The sequence below is a fragment of the Pseudorca crassidens genome, chromosome 11 (genome assembly GCF_039906515.1).
Source record: "Pseudorca crassidens isolate mPseCra1 chromosome 11, mPseCra1.hap1, whole genome shotgun sequence".
NCBI classification, from domain to species: Eukaryota; Metazoa; Chordata; class Mammalia; order Artiodactyla; family Delphinidae; genus Pseudorca; species Pseudorca crassidens.
Genome location: NC_090306.1, coordinates 36,100,098 through 36,122,290, shown reverse-complemented (window position 1 = coordinate 36,122,290; position 22,193 = coordinate 36,100,098). Strand labels below are relative to the sequence as shown.

Below are 22,193 nucleotides of genomic sequence, written 5' to 3'. Positions count from 1 at the left end.
TGCCGAAATAGTCTTCAGAAATAGGAAGGCCTAGAGTTCAGAAGCCACATCATCTTGTTACTATTTTCTTTTTCCTGAACTTTTCTCAAGTTCAGAGGAGACTTCATTGGATCTAGTGATACACTGATAATGATAAGCCAAACATCACAAAATTTCAGGAATAGGTTCATTACTGGAGCCCAGGACCTTCCATCTATAGATGAGGAAACTTAATCCCAGATGGATGTAGCTTCTTAGGCTAGAGGTCTAGGGGGCCAATGCCATCCCCCAGGGCCAGGATTTCTTACATGTCCAAGATGCTGTATTCTTGCATACATGTACTTTGACCTCAGTGCATCTCCAAATCACATTGCTCAAAAGCAACAGTAATGTCTTTGGACTCACTTGGGTTACTTTAAAAGATTTTTTTACTCTTAACCAGTAATTTCCTTCAGAGGTGAGTTTTATTCTACTGAGAGTAAAATGACGGTTCCCCTGAAAATCTGAGCAGCACTGATTGCCAGACATGGGCATAATGTCAAAAAACATATTTTGAGATAGGTATGTAAATATATGTGAACTTCACTCCCTGGTAATTTTTGGCTTTTCATGTAGAACAATTAACTGTCACTGCCCTAGGGAAGTGCACATCTAATTGTTTCTCTGTGAATAGGATAAAGTTACTCTTTCTTCCACCACTTCTCTTATAAAAGTCTACATGGCAGTTTCTAGATTGTATTCTCCTTATGTCTAAGTTTACTTACTATTATATATATATATATTTATATTTTTTTCCCTTTAGCAGGAAATTATATAATTAAATATAATCAAGCTTGTTAGTGTCAAAGAAGGACAGAATGGGTGATAAAAGGTAAAACAGGTCTGGAAGGTTAAGATAATTGTTGTTTTCTTCCACCTAAGTAATGGCAGAACAAAGTGTAATGAACGGGGGGAAGAATATGAACACGTATCAGGTTATTCTAGGATTCTCCATCTTTCCCTAAAATATTTTTCCTCATTTTTTAAGAACATACTGAGATTGATTTAAAATGTCTTATTGATAAAAAATATTATACCTAAGTAACTGTAACTAACAATGGAAAGCTTGATACATCCCTATGTCCCTTGCTATAAGGTGACAACAGCATCAAATGTGGTGACATCTGCACAGTGTGCCATAAAACTCCCAGAGGATATTATTGATATTGGACATTTGAGTTTATATACCATATAACTTACATTTATATTTTTTCTCCTATCTAATGGTAAGCTGAAAAAATACAGGAAGGCAGTATTTTTTCTTATTTTTCATGCAATAAATGATACAGACAAATTAATTAGCAAAATGTGTGTTAACAACAGTTACAGGACCAAGGACAGCATGTGAAGTAAACCTTCAGATGGATATGTATTTTAGTTTTTAAATATGGATATGCAATTTTTAATTGAATTGCCCTTTCTTTTGTCACTGGTTTATGAGCACATGTGAAAACAATTTTCTATTCTCAAACCTAGAATTCCTGGTTTCTGATATAATGCTATTCTATAATTTATCATTTCCCTATGGAATTATTATAGTGACAGGCAAGGTTTCTACCAAGGCACTTTTAATGTAGTATTATTGTTTATAAGGGCAAAGGACTTTTAAAGGTTTCTGTACTTCTCATCATTTTTCAGTCTCATGGTGAAGAGAAATTTCTACACAATGAAAATCTCACCTCAGGGACATCTTGTGTTACCTCAAAAGACCTAGCATTTGTATTACATCTGATGAGTAGGCAGCATCTGACACCATATCACTTCACCTGGACAGGATTTCTCCCTTCTTTCTTTATTCCAACATCCTCCTGTCAATTTTGTATCAGGTCACATTTTTTATCTAAGAGAGAAAAAGCCTGGAGCAAGGACTTTCTTGCTTGTAACCAGCAGCTGCCACCAAAAAATATCTTTATTTGTGGCCAGTGTTGAAGTCATACATTAAAATTTCAACCTGTCCTCTTTATATTGAAAAGCAATTGCTACAGTAGCAGCATTGCTTTTGAGCATGAACTCTTGTTTGTGAAGTGGCCACTGAGCATCCATGGTGAGCACAGAGTGTAGCACACATGGCTCTGTCAACTGTAGTTTGCAACCTAATAATTTATTAGCATATACACATGAGCACGCATGCACAGACACACACATGCACACACACACACCTCTGTTATGGGATGCCAGCATGTCAGTGCATCTCATCATTCAGTTTGACAAAGTGATAGGATGTTTGTGTTTTATATTCCTAAGCCTAACTGCCAGGATTTTTTTCTAATTACCTTTTAGGGTGAGTTAAGGATTAATGTTGAGAATAGGATGATAATTAAACAAATAAGCAGATTGACAGCGGAAGTGTTAATAAAATTATATTAGGCAAATGAATGACATGAATCTGACATAAAAAATCTAGGCTATATCGATCTTGATATTATCTAGTAGAAAAACAACAAAAATGAAAAGAATACTAAGACTCGGTTTGCCACAAACCACACTGTGATCTTTCACTAGTTACGAATTACTTAAAGGCAGGAACTTTGCTCATTTTCTTTGTATTCTCAGGATCAAACATGGTACTTGAAACATATTAGGGGCTGAGAATTTTTTGTTGAATGAATATATGACCTTAAGACAAAATGATATCAATAATCGCAAGTTGAACTACTCTTAATTCAGGAGTATAAAGGTGTAATCACGATACCAAATACCCAAATAAGGTTGATGGCTTACATCATGTCATCATCTTCCTAAAGTTGCCTAAATATTCAAATACATGCATTAATATTTTAAAATACAAAATTACTTTTTTGGGGGGGAGGGGTTACCTCATGAGATATAGTTTATCTCTAGCTGGTATACTGAGAAGCAACATGCATTTTTTACTATTAAATTTCCGAATTAGGTTGAACAGTGCCTGGGTCAGCATTTGAATACTACTGTACTCTCCACAATGGCCCCTAAGCTTCCCAAAGTAGAAGTATTCTTAATAGAAAAAAATTGTATTTATTCCCTCTGCTTCATTTGAGATGATCATTTGCTTTCAAAAATTACCATCACAGAGATGTTTGGTCAAACTCTTTGCTTTTTGTTTTTTTATTCCATTTATGGTTACACATTTAAAAAAGAACTAGCATCATTTCAAATGCTGGAGTTCAGATCGTGGCCCTACCTGCTCCACCTGACTGGCAGTGCGCTGCATTGCTTCATTATGCTGTTCCTCCAACATCGATAAGTTTAACTCCTCTAAATATTCATTCCTTTCATCTTCTAGCCAGCCTTCCTCCAGCTGCAAAAGAATACATTAGTACATTACATTCAGTTAATGAGAACTCAAGCTAAAATAGGGTAAACTTAAATGGTGACGCCTGACCAGTTCCTTTTATCATAATGATTCTCTTCAAAATACCAGCCTCCTATAGTTCACCTCTCAGAAGGAAGAAAAGGTGATAAAAAAAAAAATTGGACTCATGCCTTTTATCCTTCCCTGAAACAGAGCTACAGATTTTCTCTCATAACTGAGTAGACCTCAGCACAGAACATCACCGCCTTTCAAAGTGTATGAAAAGCATACTGCATAATCCACAGCTGTCATGCTCATTACCCCCAACAGTCCCTGTGTTAAAGAACAGCAATGGTCCTAATAGGGCTATGAGACAATCGGGCCTTTTTCCTTAACAAAAACCCCCAAAGCAACTCCATACAAAGCACCCCCCACCAACACACACACACACACACACATACACTGATGCCACCCTCATTTTGCTTTTTTATTTTTAGATGGCTGGCTTTCAAGTTAACAAGATGGCTGCTTGCCACAAATACGGACAACATTTATTTCATCTGAAAAAGAAAAAAAGGAAAATTCTAAGTTACTCTCAATAAAGAGTGATGCTGTGCCGTGACTACTGTGATTCATTTCTCAGACCCAGTTCCAAGGAAGAAGACCTTAAATGTGCACGTAAGGGTGAGGGAGCCGTGTGAAGTGTGCAGGGTTTTCTTTGTGGGTGCTGAAGGTAGGTATTCTTGTGGCAGTCTTACACAAACTAAACCAAACAAATCCTTTTGGTTTCTCAATACAAAAGGAAGTGGAAAACTGGTGGTTACCTTGCTAATATGATAAGTGTTGACAGTCAATTCAGATAATTTGCCTCAAAGTGGGTTTTTGGAGCTGGATTACATAAATTAACTGTCTATGCTGATTGAATTAACTGAATTATTGTCAAAGCTCCCCTTTACTCTGTGTTACAAAGAAACAGCAGCTTTCTAGTGAGTCAAAATTGACAACAGTGGGAGATGTTTTCACCACCGGACGAATGGGTAAGCACCAAACAAACACAAAAAATAAGCTTGTCTTTAAGAGAACTGAACTTCTAAAACTTAAAAACAAACGAACCTGAGAGGACATTAAATTGCACCAGAAGAGGCATGAGTGTATATGTATCACATTCATTAAATGAAGGCAATCATAGGTTTCCTTTTATTTACTAAAGGCTACCTAGACCTTAAATTATTTCAAACTTGACTGGGCCAAAAGCATCAATGCATTTATGCATCCTCATTTATCTCACGGTGACCTGAATAACTTGACCAAGTTCCACTCCGGTGACTTTGATATACAGATGAGCTATGAAGATTAAGCTGACTAAGAATTTAAATTCAGTCCAATTCATAATTGTCCAAGTTTTACATTTTTTAATCCCTTTTAAGTTTCATGAAGCTGCAAATGCCAGGCTCCAAAAGAAATTACTTAAAGCTAGAAAAGTTTATTTTTTATAAGCACAGCAAGGACTTTTTCTTTAATCAGGTCAAAACAAAATATCTGCCACACTGATACAGTGAATGATGGAACAGAGTCTTTTGAAATTGAAATGAAGGGATGGAGAAGACAAAGAGAACACATGCTGGAAATTAATGCTTTCCTATAACTCTTTTCTTATTGACTAACCCCACAGATCCCTGAGTTGCCATGTGTGGTTAGTGTATGTCTACTTTGATTAAGACTTCCCTCTAGGCTGGAGGAATACACAGCACACTAAGTCAGGAGAGATTCTTCTGGCTCACCTCCCTTCCCTGTAGCATTTCCCTTCCCCCTACACACACATTCATGGCAGTCTGAGTTCAGTGCTGTGGCAGAGACAGACTTTTCCCTTGAGTTGAGTCATGGGAAAGGGGGGACTGTCATAATTATACAGGGGGATCTGTCTGCACAGTAGAGGCTCACACGTGGCATTTCCAAGAAAGAAACAACCTGCACTTGTCTCAAAAGTTCTCTACAGTTCTTACAAGAGTCCTCTCTGCCCCAATGTCCCAAGGGGAATAGGACAAAATAGCAATATCTTTAATGGTCTGAGGAAGAAAATGGGCAGAAAATCAAAGTAAGTTGACAGGGAATGAAAGAAATGAGTTATTTAAAAATATTGCACGGTTGCACAATACCGCCCCCAGCAACTCTGATCATTTCCGAGAATGTAGAGAGAATTTGAAACATTAAAAAAAAAAAAAAAAAAGAAAAGACTAGAAAAAGCACACTAAAACTTCTATACTCTCCCTAAATAAAATACACATGCAAAAAATGCAATAATGAGATATACTGAAACTGATGGGAAAATATGGTGATATAAATACAAGTTTTGTGTTGTTTTTGCCACCTTATAGCATGTATTGCTTAAATTACATTTTTAAATTATGATATTAAAATGCATTTTCTTTCCTTATTTTTCTAGAAATCTGATTTTCTAAAGACAATTAGCTGCCTTCCAGTGTCATGACAGCTTCTTTAGGATCAAGGGGCTAGGGCAGATCTTGATTTTGACAGACAGGATGATATGCTACAGAGTCAGACAACCATCTTTTATCAACTGTGGGAAGAAAGTCTTGCTTGAAAATTCATCCTCCAACATTGACTCTTGGGTCAGGAGTGTAACCAGATATTCAAAAACGCCAGGGGTTCTACCAAGCATATGTACGCCATTAAAGATTAACAGGATCTGGTTTTATGTTATTAATTTCTATTTTTTCCACAGTATGTTATAGCTGTTATGTGGCATAATAAAGAAAATGCTTTAATTATAAATAAGTGAGGTTCTCTAGCAGTTACATGGAAAGGGCAGGGAAACCACATTATAAAGTTGAAATATCTTTTCTACAACAAGGATGACTATTGAGTACTCGTCAATTTACCATTAATTTCACTAATATGTATTTAGCCCCTTTATTCTGTTATTTTTCAAGAAAATGGGATCATTGAGATTAACCAGTTTGCAAAATTTCCAGGTAATTATTGCAATTTCATATGTATTTTAATAATTCACTCCCACATAGACAGCACAGCCAGTTGTGGGGTTTCCTTTCCCACTCCTAGGACCTCAGGTGTGTAACTTTAGTCTGCCCTAGGCTATAGCAGGCTTTATGGGAACCATTCAGAATGGTCAAGGGCATAATGGAAATATATGTGGAAAGGGTCATGTTTTAAAACCACTATATTCAAGACAGGATTCGGTCTGACCCTGAAATACACTTACTCAATGTAATTTATAGATAGTATGTAGTTATTGAGTCTGAAATATATCAGATCAATAACCTGAAAGACAAATGGTGATATAACCAACTTCACTCACTGAAGTTGGTTATCCAGCACTGACAGATGGATAGAATGGTGACAACGTAATGTCCTTTCTGCATTGTGGTGGGGGATAAAAAGGATATAAAAAGAAGTACCAATAGTACTTTTCTTCCACCATTACCTCTCCTTTACTTTCATGACATCTCCCTCTGTAAAGATATAAAAAAATTCTTTAAAAGCTATCAATTTGTTTTTGTCACACTAAAGTTGGAAAAAATTCATTTACTATACATGGAACTACACTGTACTCTTAAGGTATTTTATTGGATAAAGTTACTCTAAAAAGATTTAAGTTGATAGCTAGATATGCTAATGTTTCTCTCATTAGAGATTCTTTCAAGATACCTTAATATGCCAATTAAGTATTTTTAGATGAAAAACTAAAGCAAGGATCCACACAGAATTAAATATCACATAAAGTCAATCATTTTTCATTTATGAATTAATTTAAATAACTGGCAAGTGGAAGGAGAGAGTAATGATTCAATTTTGTGTTTTCAAAAAAATAAAATGTTTAGCTGCCTTTCTGTGAAGCCATATTAAGGAGTCTTTACTTATAATTGTTTTGATAAGGTTGGCCAGTTGGGAAAGATGACTCAATTATATTTTGTATGCCTGGTTTTACAAACATCCATGGCACTGATCTGTTATAGAATAGCAGACAATGAACCTAAAGTGCAGTCTCAAGACTTTTGCTCTCTCTGTTCTGACCTGACTCTCCGGCCTTGCCACCAGCAGCACGATTCTCCGGCACTCATCACTAGATAGCAGGGCCACCGCCGCCTCTCGATCCTGGGCGTCTTCCCCATTTATCTAGAAAACAGATGAAAGTGGCGCATTAGTTTCCATTTCCACAATGCTGCACACAATAAATGGCAAATATCAGCTCATTTATGGTAAATGTATGGACAATGAAGCTCACACAATGGGCTCGTCTTCAGCCCCTCAGTGGTAAGTGCCTTCACTCAATTACGCGCTTACTGTAAGAGCCGTATCGATCCCTGAAGGATGGCGGACATCAGAGGAAGCAGTTATGTTCATAAATGTCCAACCTGCGCCCTGGCAACATACATCTAGCAACACAATTAACCAGCCCCTGACAGGTGACGTTCATCTTTCTCCGCTCAGAGTAATGGAAGTGTCACTCTGAGATAATGGTGCTGGGGGAAGTAGGACCAGCAATACCACAACTGAAATCCGTCATCCTGCACGCTTGCTGTGAGCCAATTAGCGAGCTGCCGCGTTATCTCTCACCGGGCGATGCTCCCGGGCTGCTGTTGCTTGCATTTTCATTTAATCATTTCGTATTTGCGTGTGGGTCTGACTCAGTTGCCCCAAATCACTCTCGGGATATCTTTCAGTGCTTAACTAATCAAACGAAGAACCAGTATCATTGTCATCTACTCCAGCTCCTTTCTCGGATCTATCCGCTTCCCTAAAACAACAAAACTAATGAAATATCCTAAGGCTCATCTCTTAAGTATACTTAAATAAAATTTTTAAAAATTAACATAAAATAAGAAAAAAAAATTAAATAAGGATGCTTACTGAAAGAAGCCAAGCTTGAGTAAACTTTCGATTAAAACAAAAGATTCTAGCGGTGTTTGAAATGCACCTTTTTCTTTTTTCTAAGTTCTACAGGGCAAATAAGGTTCCTAAAGTTTGTATTTTAAACTACATTTCATGTTCAAATGTATTTAGCTCTTATTGATACACTTTTTTCTTTGGCTATTTTAAATTTCTTTTATTTTATTGATTGCTCAATTCCATAGAGATGAGATTTTTGATCCATAACACATAATCAAAAATGTGGGAAGAAATTTCAATTGAAGAGGTCAAGTAATTCTGTCTAAAATAAGTATTTATTTCAGAAAGTGTGGCTGCATTGACCATTTTTTTTCAACAATTAATTTAACATCTTTCACTGAGAATTTCTGCTTAAAAGCATGAAGTAGACTCCTGACATTTTCTCCTTGTGGGTCTCTGGGATTCTGGCTGATGCATGAAGACAGACATAATTATCTGAAGACAAGCTCAGGAATCTCAACTGTGGACCACAATAAATGATTATTATTCCTAGACTCATATTTAGCACAAAGAAAGCAGACAGTGATAGTCAAAGGTGGGGGGGGGAATCATACAACCTCATGCTGTATTTTCTTACTGTGATCAAATGAATAGCTCCTTAGTTTTTCACTTGTATGTGTGGACAGGAAATTCAGCTTTTATAAAGTACATTCCCCCCCCTCCTTTTTTTTGGCAATTCTCAAATAAAATTCACCAAATTAGAAAATGAAAACTTTGATTACAAACTGGGGACTAATGACCAAGAAGGATGTGTTATGGGTTTTTTTTTTTTTTTTGGTAAATATGTATCTGAAAATTTTGTACTGAGTCCAAGCCCTTTTTTTCTTCAAATAAACATAAATTGGCAGTGATGGATTCCACTACACCTCCCCCACCTCAATTGCGTGTAGTTTAAAAATAATGATTTCTTTCAGTTTTGAGGGCTTTTATCCATTTCATAGTAATTCTTAGTAGTATATCTGTGATGCATCTATTTGTCTATCAATTGTGGACCTAATCATTCATCTTCCCTCCATTGTAGGCATTGATCCTAAGGAGACTGAGTTGGATGATCTCACACAACTTAACCTTTTCTGTTTGAAATACAATTCTCACTACTACTTTTTCACTTGAGTATATGCATACTTCCAAATTCTTCATCTAAACTTTACTTACCATTAGTCTAAACACTCTTCAGTCATGATAATGTTATTGTTCATTTCCTCTATTAAAATGCAGATTATAGTGCTTTTCTCAGAGGACTGTTATAGGATTAAAAGAGTTAATATATGTGAACAGTTTAAATAAGTGCCTGTTATACAGAAAGTGCTCAATCTTGCACATATTACTGTTAATGCTATTGTTGTTATTATTATTACTATGATTATTTATATTTTAATCCCTCAGAAAGACTCTTTTCTTCTAAACAAAGCACATATATTAAAATTCATGTGGGTAGTGGTGGTGGTGGGATGAATTGGGAGATTGGGATTGACATATGGGCACTAATATGTATAAAATGGATAACATAAGAACCTGCTGTATAAAAAATAAAATAAAATTCAAAAAAAAAATAGAATGAAATTCATGCATAACATTGAAATCCATAGCAGGAAACATGGTTCTAGTTTAAAAGATATCTATCTCATATATATTTTTAATTTTTAGAGGGCCATCAAGAAACAATATGGCTACATTTGATTTCCTTTATAGTTGGTGTTCTTCTCTCTCCTCTGTGAACTCATACTGACGAAAGCCATGGTCTCCAGTTCTGGCATTATGTTCTTATTTTGGGAGGACAGATCATACATTGTAGAAACAGTTTTACATCCAGAATCATATGTGGAATGAAAGAAATCTGTCACAGAAAACTGGCATTAAAATGTAATCTTTGTTTATTTTTCAAAATAAAGGCCACCTTAGCCACTTGGTTGGTAGATCCCGTTGTACTCGGGACATTAGTTTGATACCCAGATTGATACTGAGGCAAAAAATACAGCCATAGGTTTCATCAAAGATGCCTTTCAAGGAATGGCAAGACTTGAGGAATGGAATCAGAGAGACCTTTCCACCTTCATTTGCTCTTGTTGCTGAATGATGGCTCATAGCTACAGGATTGCTTGTGGGAAAGCAGCTTGCTGGGCCTGGAAACATCATGCAGACAGAAAGGTGAGGGACCCAGAAACAAGGGGAGAGCATAGATGAGAACTGGAGTCAGCACAATTTAATGGAATACTTCCATTTCAAGAAAAGAGAGGGAAAGAGAGCAAGGAGGAACGTAATATTTAACCTTTGTTATCAATGAGGAAAAACTGCTAGATAATATATCTGTCTCATTTTCTGTGCATGGTATATGCAAATATTAGTTTCAAAATGTATATTTTCTTGGTTTAGGAGAGATTTGTGGCAATTACAAAGAGAAATCAGCCGAAATTCCACTTTAGGCCTAATCTCCTGTACGGGCATATGAGGGTGTGTGTGTGTGTGTGTGTGTGTGTGTGTGTGTGTGTGTGTGTAAAACCCTAAAAGTCTAGAAATATATTTATATAGCCTTTTTTGCTTGAATATGCCAATTTTTAGGTTTCCTGTACCAGTGTACCATAGGCAGGTAGGCAACTACACTTCTTGGCATTCAACCACCTATAGAATTTCTTATTTGAAAACCCAGGAATCTTAGGCAAGAGAAAAAAAAATTATTTCAAATGTGCTTATATTTTAGTGTGGAGAGAAAGAAGGTGAGTGAAGAATAGAAATACAGAGGTGAAAAAAACAGAAATAGGGGGAAAACAGTTATCCAAAGGGAAGAAAGTAAGAGTAGGAAGAAACGGTAAGGACCAGTTTAAGGCAGAGAAAGAAAGAGAGCTGATTAGAAGTCTTATTGTTCCACTGTTGGAGATTTTGCAGGATTTTGTCAGGAATAATCCTTAGAAACATGACTGACTTTTCTGGCCAACATGAGATTAGATTGCTTACATGGAATAGTATATGCCAAAGAGAACGTGAGACTAGAGCACTCTTTACTTTAGACGGCTGATCACGTATGTCTTTAATTTTTCTCCTGACTCAGCACGGCAATTTTGTAAAAGAATTTCCCCATATTAATTCCTGGGAACACATCTGATACCAGCAGTTTGTAGCAAAAGCACAGCAAATAGAACTGTCAAGCACTTGCAGAGAAAAAACACATGAGAGCTAGAATGTGTTCTCACGAAGGTGGGTCATGGTTTCTCTTCTGCATGACCCCTACCTTCTAACAATATCATGTGATTACCTGTGTGTGTGGTGCCATTAGGTGAGGTTCTCTGACAGGACCGTGGAGCACCACAGTTAGAAAATTTTAGCTACACAATGAAGGCAGGACCATAGAAATACTCTACGTAGGTCACTGTGAACAGGAAATTAAAATCATGATTGCTCTAAAGAGATTCATTTAAATCAAAGCCAGCCAGGAAACTTAAAGGATGAGAAGAAATCCTCTCTTTCTCCCACTCTCATCTCCCTGGGAAAGGAGTCATTAATTGTTCATTACAGGGTATCCCATAATCTCCTTACCAGCCACACGGGAGCTATTTGTCTATCGGTACAATTTTGTCACAGTTTTCTTTTATATAATTTTACTATCACCCTCAAGATTCTTTGTTTCCTGTGTGTGCAGATAGAATTGAATTCTAGGCTTTTTAATGTGACAGGTATTTATTCATTAGATGTGACATATTTGTCACTAAACATAAACTAATCAGGCAAACCACAGCACTTTATCAATCCTGCTGTTGTTTTTTCAATGAATCAAGTCCATTAAGGAATGCCTTATTATCCAGAAAATATCTTATCTGAAAACTTTACCTGCCCACGATAGAGCCAAGAATAAGGAAGTGTCAAAATACACAGTATGCATCTGTGGAAGCACATGTACTTTATTTCTATCAAACTCTACCCACAGAACTAATAGACACCATTTTACTAACTGTATTTGTGTATCTAGCCTATGGGAGGTGGTGACCTGGAAACTAGGAAGGGAGCCAGTGAGTGCACAGTAGTGGGTATGGGGCGTGGTGAGTAGATGGTGAGAGGAAGAAGTGACAGCTGGAAACAGCAAGGGGAAAATGACAAAACATAGACCCAATGCATCAGAAAAAGTAGACAGCTAGGGTCATTTAATATCAAGGCACACAATCTTACAGATCTTTCAGCCATTGAGCATTTTACTCTATTATATATAGCACTGCATGGTGATTGCTGGGTGTGACGTGACCCTGAGCATCAAAGGAAGGTTACATTCTTTTCAGTATATTTAATTGGAGATGTTAACAAAGTAAACAACACATTTAAAATGATTTCTAAATCAAAAACTCAATGAAATATTTTTGAAGCTTTCATTATCTGGATGACACACGAAGATGGTACCCCTTTTTTTTAACGAGGATGTATAAGTAAAGCTTTACTGCAGATTTTATTCTTCCATTTATCCTATCACTCTCTCTACTGAATACCCGTGTTTCATTCACTCGTTTACTCACACGAGTGTGAGAAAAACATTGAAAGTATTGTAGCAAGTCTTGGTTTCTTGATTCACTTTTCCTGCCCCTGAGTTATCCAGTGATAGACACATCCCATTTTGTTTAACTACAGGTCATCACTTAGGGAGCTCATTAAAGTAGGAATTATGTATTCTTCAAGTTTTCTGAAAACTAGTGGGACCATAACCTCTAATTCATACTTTTATTCTTTCCTCATTGGAGCCTTAGTAGAGGGTCCTTGATGAAAAAGGAGTTCTGTGGCCTCTCGCTAGAGAAGGGAAGGGGTATGGAGAAGTGGTGTGATTCAGTGAGTACCCCCACTAAAGAAAGGAAAGAAGACCAGCAGAAGTCTGGGCAGAATAGCCCTCGTGTGGTACAACTTTCTCATGACAACGTCGCATTGTACTGTAATCATCTGTGTAAGCAGCTGTCTTCCTAAATACACAGGGAATGCCCCAAAGGCTGCCATGGCATCTTGTCTATTTTTAAAGCCCTGCTTCCAGGTAGAGTGTTGAATCCAAATGTATTAAATTGAAAGAAACATTCGTTAGGGGTTCATATCTAGGAAGGAGAAATGGGAACAACAGATCTGTCATAACAATTAAAACTTTTGCAGAATGTTTTAACAGTTTGTAACTTCTTCAATTTGTCATTTGAGTCCTCCTTCCTGTCTTGCAGTTGTTATCTGTAGTGAAACTCAACCCCCAAGGACCTCTGTTCTTATTTTGGGTTAAACTGGACATAAAAGCTGGGGCGCTGTGTGTCTTCCTCCAGCCACCCTTTATGAGAAAGGACTAAGAAGGTATAGCGCAGGTCAAGGGAGATTTAGGACAGAAACTTTGGCTTTTGCAGTTTTTCCTGGTTGGGCCGGGAACTCTTTCCAGTCTACACACCCCCTATAAGGTGCTTACCATCTCTATTTTTAAACTGAAATTCAGTCAGCCTCTATGTTTTCACATTCCGTCCTCCACATGTCCCCAGCAACTCATTTATAAATAATTAAGACTTCTTCATACTTCTAAACTTTCATAGTAAGGGAACACTGGGATCCCTGTTTACCTAATTTATTGTGGAAAAGGCAGCAATAACTGCTGCTGATGCTAGTAACAACAGCAGTTAATGCTCATTACTCACCATGCACTGTGTGCTAAGCACATCACATGCTTAATCATATCTAACCTTTGCAGCAATATATTTTACTATTACCATTCTTTAAGATGAGGAAACAGGCTTACAATGAGAGGTTAAGTAAAGTGCCCAAGTAAGTGATGGAGCTGGAAGCTGAAGTTGAGGTATCTGAGTCCAGAGATTATGTCTTACTCACTAATTATTAGCTAATAATCCTTATTAAATGGCACTATCCTTATTTTTAAAAAGGTTTAAATGATCACTTTTAGTTTTTTAGATGTTACTATCCAGAAACAAACACAAATTATTTTCTCTAACATTTTTCAAGGAACAAAATAAAATTAAAACTATTGGACAGATAGTAGGAAGTTAAAGGAAATAACCACCCCACATACTTGCAAAATACGATCCCCTTCTCGAATCCGGCCATCTTTGGCAGCAATGCTGTTTGGATCTACCTGTAAGGGAGAGGACACACAGCTTCAACTGGATATGCAATATCCTCCCAGGAACTTAAAAATATGGTTTTAAAAAATATTTTTAAAAACATATTTCAAGTTTTTCTATTGATTTATAGAGTGCATGCCAAATTTTTCTTCTGTCAACTGATTCTAAAAATGTAAATGAACTATTTTAGAATTAATTACAATAAAATTAAAGAGTACTAGAGCATGTTAAAAAAAAAAAAAGAATATTCACAGGAATAAAAATAGCCACCTCCCAACAAGGCAAAATTCACAATGTTTGGCATCCAGTCAAGGATTACTAGACATACAAAGAAGCAGGAAAATATGACCCTTGATGAGGATTGAATCAATAAAAGAAAACTAAACTAGAACTTACACAGCTGTCAGATTAGCAGTCAATGACATTAAAAGAGTTATTATAGGAGATATGGGGATATATGTATATGTATAGCTGATTCACTTTGTTATAAAGCAGAAACGAACATACCATTTGTAAAGCAATTATACTCCAATAAAGATTTTTTTTTTAAAAAAAAAAGAGTACTAGAGCACATCTTTATTTGTGGACCACTTTTCTCTCCCTGCCTCTCTTTGTTTCTTCCTTCCTTTTATCCTTTCTCCCCTTTTTATTTTATTTTATTTATTTATTTTTATATCTGTTCACTCATTTCTGTATCCCAACTGTCAGACATCGTCTTCAGCTGACATGATCCTCAGCTGATGTTAATACTAGGGCCCAGGAAATTTACTTTCTGCTAGGGTGATTTTTAAATCCTGTCTTAGCTGTCTGAGAAAACCTGATAGCTATACCCTAAGTCCAAACTTATTAAAGGGATTTCTGTGTTATGAGCACATTAAGTTATAAAGAGATTTATAATCTATGTAGCTCAAGAAATGAAAAAAATCCTATCCATGTAGATTATTACTAGACACTACTTTACATATAGGGTGAAGTATATTAACTGTCACTTATTTTAGAATAAATAGATATTTAAAGCTCTATTAATAGTTTATCAACATTTTAATGGGCCAAACTTGAGTGATGACTTACTGTTCACTGGGGGTAATTCCATCTATCACATTTCACAGGAAGGCTTCAAACAATTTATTGGAGCTTATTCTAGCAAAGCCTTTTTTTTTTTTTTTTCCTTTTTAAAGCAAAGTATTTCAAGTGTAGGGTAAGGTTGATCCATCCTATCCAGATGTTAGATATTACTTTTTAATTAGGTGGTGCCAGCCAATAAATGAGTTTTAAGTGATCAATCAAGAACAAAAGACACTATAATTACATGTAAGAGGTATAGGGAAACATTTTTTCCAAGTAATTTTGTTCTGTTCCTGTGGCTTTTTTATTATCCCTGAAAAGTAAAATTCCAAAGTTGACATGTTTAAATAGTAAACAGAGACTCACTTGAAGGAAATAAGGGATGATTAATCAATTGTATCCTATTTACAAGACATTCACAACTAAAACTTTGTCTTCAGAACAGTAATCAAACTAATATTAAAATTCTGCATTTGTACCTCCGTACATACTACAAAAGATAATGCTGCAGGTGTTTCCTTATACTTCCTCACCATAAGCAGAGGGGTTATCATAGTTGTTTATTTAAAAGAAGTATATAAGTGAAGTATTCTCTGGAGATTTTTCCATAGTGAGAGCCAGTCAGTAGATTCTTTGGTAAACTGATACATTTATAGAGCTGAGTAGTTTTCTAAGTTCATTAATTATATTATCTCTGCCAGAGTCTAAACACCTCTATAAAAGTAATGTGATAAGCATTATCGTACTAAGTTTCTAGGTGAGGAAGCCGAAGCGCAGTAAGTTACGTAATGTTTTCAAAGTCATGACCAAGAAACTTTGGAACAGCACAGAACAGCAATTAGTGTTTAGTTTGGGTTCATACACATACATATATACGTACATGGTTTCACACGCATATATGTGTGTACATACATATATGCAGGAGTTAGATAACATATCTATATATACTTGTATATGCATATATGTGTTTGCCTGTATATGTGTAATTATAAATATGTTTGTATGTGTATATGTATATATATCTCACACACACATAATACCTTACTACTTCTCATAAAATGATTCTTTCGGGAGTTTCAAAAAATCACCTATAATAATAAATTTTGCTTCACATTTTTTCAAAGTTATTAACACTGAGGGTATTTCACATTTACGTACCTCACTTTTTTTAATTGAAGTATAGTTGATTTACAATGTTGTGTTAGTTTCTGGTGTACAACAAAGTGATTCAGATATACATGTATGTACATATTCTTTTCCATTGTGGCTTATTACAGGATATTGAATACAGTTCCCTGGGTAAGTACCTCACTTCTTGAAAGTGATTATGGGGCTGAATAAAACAAACCAATGGATGCACTTCTTGGATATGATATTTAAATTTATCAATTCTGTCAGCAGAGTAAAATATCTGATTATTGTGAATATTAGATTTAAAAGTCAATGTTATTGTTAACAGGACAGTTAAAAGACACAGCGGGAACAGAAGGACAAATGTTTGCTGATCAAAAACTTTGCTCGACTTCCTGCGTACTTAAGGGACTTTATTCAGATTTAGACAATGTTACAATTTTTGCACTTCTCCTTACTGGGATTCTGTGGTGAAAGCATCCACATTAAATAGGCTGATAATAATTCCACTACTTGGGCAACATAATTTACTTTCCTAATTGAAAGTGACAACTACTGGCACATTGCCAATTCTTCCCATTCCAGCCTCCCAAGGATTTTCTCATCATGAGTCATTTCACTCCACTGCTCGCTGTCTGCCTCCTCTAACCTCTCCTCCATGGCATTTCTCACCTCGCTGACATAAATGCCGGTGTCTTCTTCATCATCCGTTCGGTAACAGACTGTCAGGCCCAGCTTCTCTTGACTGTTAACACGACACAACTCGACCTCCTGAGAGAAAAACACACACAGAACGACATTTATCTCAGAGAGAAATCAAATCCCGCAGCAGGATGGAGAACTCACTGATATTCTTTAGGCCATCCTGGGAAGTCTTCATAATCATTGCCCAACATCTGAAATTAACCCATGTTACCAGAATCCTCACAATTTACTCTCAACATGTATATCTGTATATTCAGGCCAGTGTTTTAACTTTTCATTGTAAAGTTGGAGATGTGCAGTTTTTTTATATTAAATCATAAAACTTTACAAAACCACAAATGAAGTTTAAATAAAATATGTATAAATCAAAAATATGGAATCAAGAAAATATTTGAGAATGTTAAAGTAGGTAGCAAAATGTTTATGAAACTACTGTGTTTTTATTTGTATTTTAATAAAACAAAATTAAGTTCAAATAAAAAAAGACTAAACTGTACATCAATACTTCTTTTGAGTTCTATACAACATTATAATAAGCAAGAGTTCTGTGTAGCTCAGGCCAAGGTTTTCTATTACCTTGTAGCAGCTTTCACCCTTGGAAAGAAATAGGTTCATCCAGGCTGTAGGGAGAGACATCAACAGTCATATGGGCAGAGGCAATGATTCAAAAATGTAGCAGTAAATGAACAAGGAAACACATCTACTGCAACACATGGCTAAGGGGCTTAAAATGTCAGTGCTTAGGTAATGTATATTGAATCTATTTCTTGATTTATATTCAGTAAAATAATAGTAAATTTCAGTGTATTTCATTTTTATATAATAAAATAGACTTGTACTACTCTCAGAAGCAGATGACTTTTAGAATAAATTGCATAATTCCAAGCACTGAAACACAAATTGGTGCTCTCATCATGGAGAACGTGTTCCTATTGGATGGAGGTTATAAGGCCCTTTAGTAAAGAATCAGATGAGGAAGAACAGAATAAATTTAAATTGGAAATGAAATCTAGACCATCTTTCTAAAACTCAGGCTTTGTGGGAGTTATTTGTCTGTCTTGCTTAATGCTCTCTCTCTAGTGCCTGGAACAGGGGACTGTTCAGTGTGGGGACTCAGTTAATGTTGGTTGAAGGGTGATGGCTTTTATTTCAAAATATATCCTAGTGTTTATAACTTTTTGTAAAACAATAATTAAATAATATTTCCTCTTTAACTGGAGGTAGATTTTGTGTGTGTGTGCACACACGCGCACGTGTGTATGAATGAAGGGAATAAAGTTTGTTAATAAAGTATCCATTTAACTGTATATGATCTGAAATAGTTACCAGGACTAAATAAAGAGAAACTCACTTAATTTCAAACTAGAGGATATTTTCCTGTACACTATGCTACATTTGAAGAAGTATCTTCCCTTTTAACTTTGTATTTCAGTGAAGGTCTTGTCATTGGAAAATAACCATTTATTTTGGTGACGTACTATAAACCAAAGGTAAATCCTTAACAAGGATACACTGTCATAAGCTCCAGTGACCAATAATTTCACAGCTAATAGCAAATAAAAGAAAATTTAAATCTTCTATCCTGAGACATGTACTGCAGATTGGTGAAGTACATGAAACCATGAAGAATGCTGACTTTACACCTGGTAGACAAAGATACTCTAAATTACACCACAGAGCTTAAAAAGGGCATGGTGTATGTTGAACAAGAAGAAAAAAAGTCTTTTCACCTAGAGGAAGAATAGCAAACAGTGACATGTTTTGGCGCCAGAAGCAAAAAGTATACACCAATCAAGGGCATTTTCAAAATTGGCAACAATTAATGCCTCTAGAGGGAAAGAATACTTGACTAAAACTGTAACATTAGGAAGGAATTATAGCAACAAAAGAGCTTCGATTACAGTAATGAAGTATACAGTTAAGGAGTAAAGAAGCTTGTGATTCCTAAGAGGCCTACAAGGAAACCTAAACATCCCATACAAAATTGAAAGTGAGACCTTTAAATTAAAGCAAATGATCTGTATTGGGAGCTGAAATCCATTGACTTTCGATGTCCTTCCAATAGCACTGGAGAAAACACCCCATCCTGTGGGAAGTTGTTTCCAGAGGGAAGCATTCCTTTCGTGAGTGTTTTCTCTACACTCTCCATGCTGTACTATGGTTTGGTGTTTGTTTAGAAGATGCATATCTAAATATTTTGTGGTAAAATGGAACCAATCTATTAAAATAAAAAGGGTAGAACCACCCATACAACACCAATATCACCAAGAATCACGGGGAAACAGAAATCTGAGATCCTGAGGTCAAAATAACTCTTCAATCTTGTCATCTTATTGAACCTAAGCAAAACTGTGAAGCAGGTCTCAAAGTTACCCACAGCATCTTTGTTTTCAACATCACCCCCTCCCCCTTTTAAGATACTGGGCATCCTCTTACTATTTATTTTGCTTCCTGGATTTCCTAAGGCTGCCAACCTAGGAAGCCATTGGGATTTCAGGCTTGCCATCCTAATTATCTCCTAGAAAAACCTGGTATTTGGTGTAGTCTTCCATTCTCTCACAAGTAGCTCTTGAGATATAAAGATAATTGATAAATAAATGTTTCTTAAAGGGATCATCATTAGTAATTATTTAAAATGTGGCCCCATCCAGGGTTTGGTTCACACCAATAAAGATTGAAAATACAATTTTTATTACAAGCCTTAGTTCAAAGGACTGAACTTATGGAAGTAAGTAAGATTCCAAGCTCCAGAGGAGGCGCAAGTGAGATTTCTCGGATCCCACAAACCACCGAGCACCAGCCCCAAGTGCGGACTTGCAATTCTTTCTTTGGTTGAGAATGTTTCAGATACTACAGATTTCATATTGGTACACAAAAGCATACATTTTAGAATCAAAGTTTCTTTAATTCTATGACAAAATAACTTATAAGCAGCTACCTGTTGACAATTTTGTTTGTATGAGGTAAAGGAGGCTTTGTAAAGGCTACTTATCTGAAAAGCATCCTCTAGCCCACGTTTAACTTAGTATTCCCTTCACACAAGTGCACACAAGCCTCTGACTTCTGAAGAAATAACCTTCTGGTAATAGAGAATGTTTTCCCTAACAACTTTCATACCTTTCCCTCTGTCACGAGGAAGCTGTTTGATGAAAAACATAAAAGTGAAATGCTACCTCTGTACATTTTCTCCGTGGAGACAATGCTTGGGTATCTACAAATCAAAGGCAAGCCCGCACGGATGGCACTGCTAACCATCCATAAGTCATTTGTGACTGCAGTGGAAGAATCACTTCATATACCCGATGAAACCACGTTCATTTTGGCTTAATGTGCTTTAAGATGCTATGTTCTGGGACTATGTACAGTCCCTTAGAAAAATCAAATCACAGTATCTAATCCTGTGAGAAACTGATTATTGAGATTGAGAGTGGAGTAGGAGATTAAAGTTAGTAAAGTTTGCTGTGAGATATCCTTCAAATTATAGACAGAATGGGATTTTACATAAATTGGTTGCACTACAGTGCTGTGAATATTTTATATATTTTTTTATGATTGGGTCTAAGGTGGAACAAGGAACTTAAAAAGAAAATAAAACACACTTTTGCTTTTTAGATGGAATTCTCTTGCTGGAAGAAGAACTGAGGCTTGAAGCTGCCTGAAATGGTTTTTTAAGCAAATTGTTTCCACGCTCTAAAGAGCTCTTGAGGCCCATGTCATGAGTGAGAAAATTCAGAGGCAATCAGTCTACGCAAGTCAGAATGAAAACCAGGGCTAAACAAGATGGTCACTGATATCAACTGATAATCCCGAGAGAGGGGTCTATTGTGTCCATATCTTTCTTTTAATTTTATTTGTTGTTTGGTTTTTATTCATCAGACAACATAGCCATTACTACACAAGCTTAGTATTAATCATATATCATTGTCTTAAATTTTGTAATGTTGATTAGTAACTAGTGAAATACCATGCTTAGTTGTTCCAACAAAACCTTTATTAAAAATGAATTAAGTAGGAAATATGAAAACTTTAACCCTCACAGCTAAGAGAAGCCTAGATACTCTACTGTGAAAATATTGCTTCAATTCCCTCTCTTCTGGATAGTGGAAATCAGGTATAAAACTCAGTAAAAAATAAACGACAAAACTCCTGCAATACCCAAATTGCTATGACTACAACATTTCAGGCTTGGACACCCCAACTCCAAACATTCAAAACAAGTTACTGCAACTAATAAATAAATTACATTTTATAGAGACATTAGGGTAAAAGCGAAAGCACGTGGTCCTGTCTTTACACTAACACCCCTAACCTCACCTCCTCACTCAACCACTTTCCCTTTTCAATGATATTGTTGTGAAATACAGGCAGTGTTTAATCCTATCCTATTCTTAGCGACTTTCTCTTTCTGAATCCTTTGAGAAATAAAACTGCCACATTTTTCTAGATCCAGGTTGTCTGCTTCTCACTGTGGACTCTGAATTGCCTTAGGAAGTCTTAAATTACCCATTTGAGGTTTGTGGAAATGTAATCAATTTTACAGCCTAACAAAGAAAAAGATGTTAATTTTGTTTATACTTTTAACTGGGGAAGGGAATGGATTCACGAGGCCAGTAATTAAGAGTCCATGTCAGGAATAGAAATGGGAAACTTAAAATCAAGGTGAGTGTGACAAGTGGTTTGTATTTTGTATGGTTACTTCTGCTGTGTCAACTAGAGAATCAGGCCAGCGGCATGGGCACCTGCCCTTTAATGGGCTTTCACTCAGTCCTGCTCTGTCTATACCAAAGAGCAAAGGCAGGGCAGGAAACCAGAAAAACGTGCTGTTTGCATCAGACATGTTTTTTTCTTCCTTCCTATTTTGATATTGTATCTTTTGAGAAAGTGCACTTGTTTTTAAGTATTAGGATCATGTGGTTTACCTTTGTAAGAATCCAGAAATTCAGGGTTTTTCACAGTTGACTCTTGAGATTTGAACAAAACATAAAATGATCATTTATTAGCTT

At 36.1% G+C, this 22,193-nt stretch overlaps 1 protein-coding gene across 1 annotated transcript in view; it reads right to left on the bottom strand.

The window, feature by feature from the left end:
• PDZRN4 (PDZ domain containing ring finger 4) overlaps positions 1–22,193 on the bottom strand; it is a 374,709-nt gene that overhangs the window by 4,761 nt on the left and 347,755 nt on the right. Inside the window, exons 6-9 of the mRNA XM_067696193.1 lie at positions 17,158–17,256; positions 14,238–14,300; positions 7,343–7,444; positions 3,179–3,295 (exon numbers count right to left, since the gene is read on the bottom strand). Of these exons, the coding sequence (XP_067552294.1) occupies positions 3,179–3,295; positions 7,343–7,444; positions 14,238–14,300; positions 17,158–17,256 (381 nt within the window). The remainder of the gene's footprint in view (positions 1–3,178; positions 3,296–7,342; positions 7,445–14,237; positions 14,301–17,157; positions 17,257–22,193) is intronic.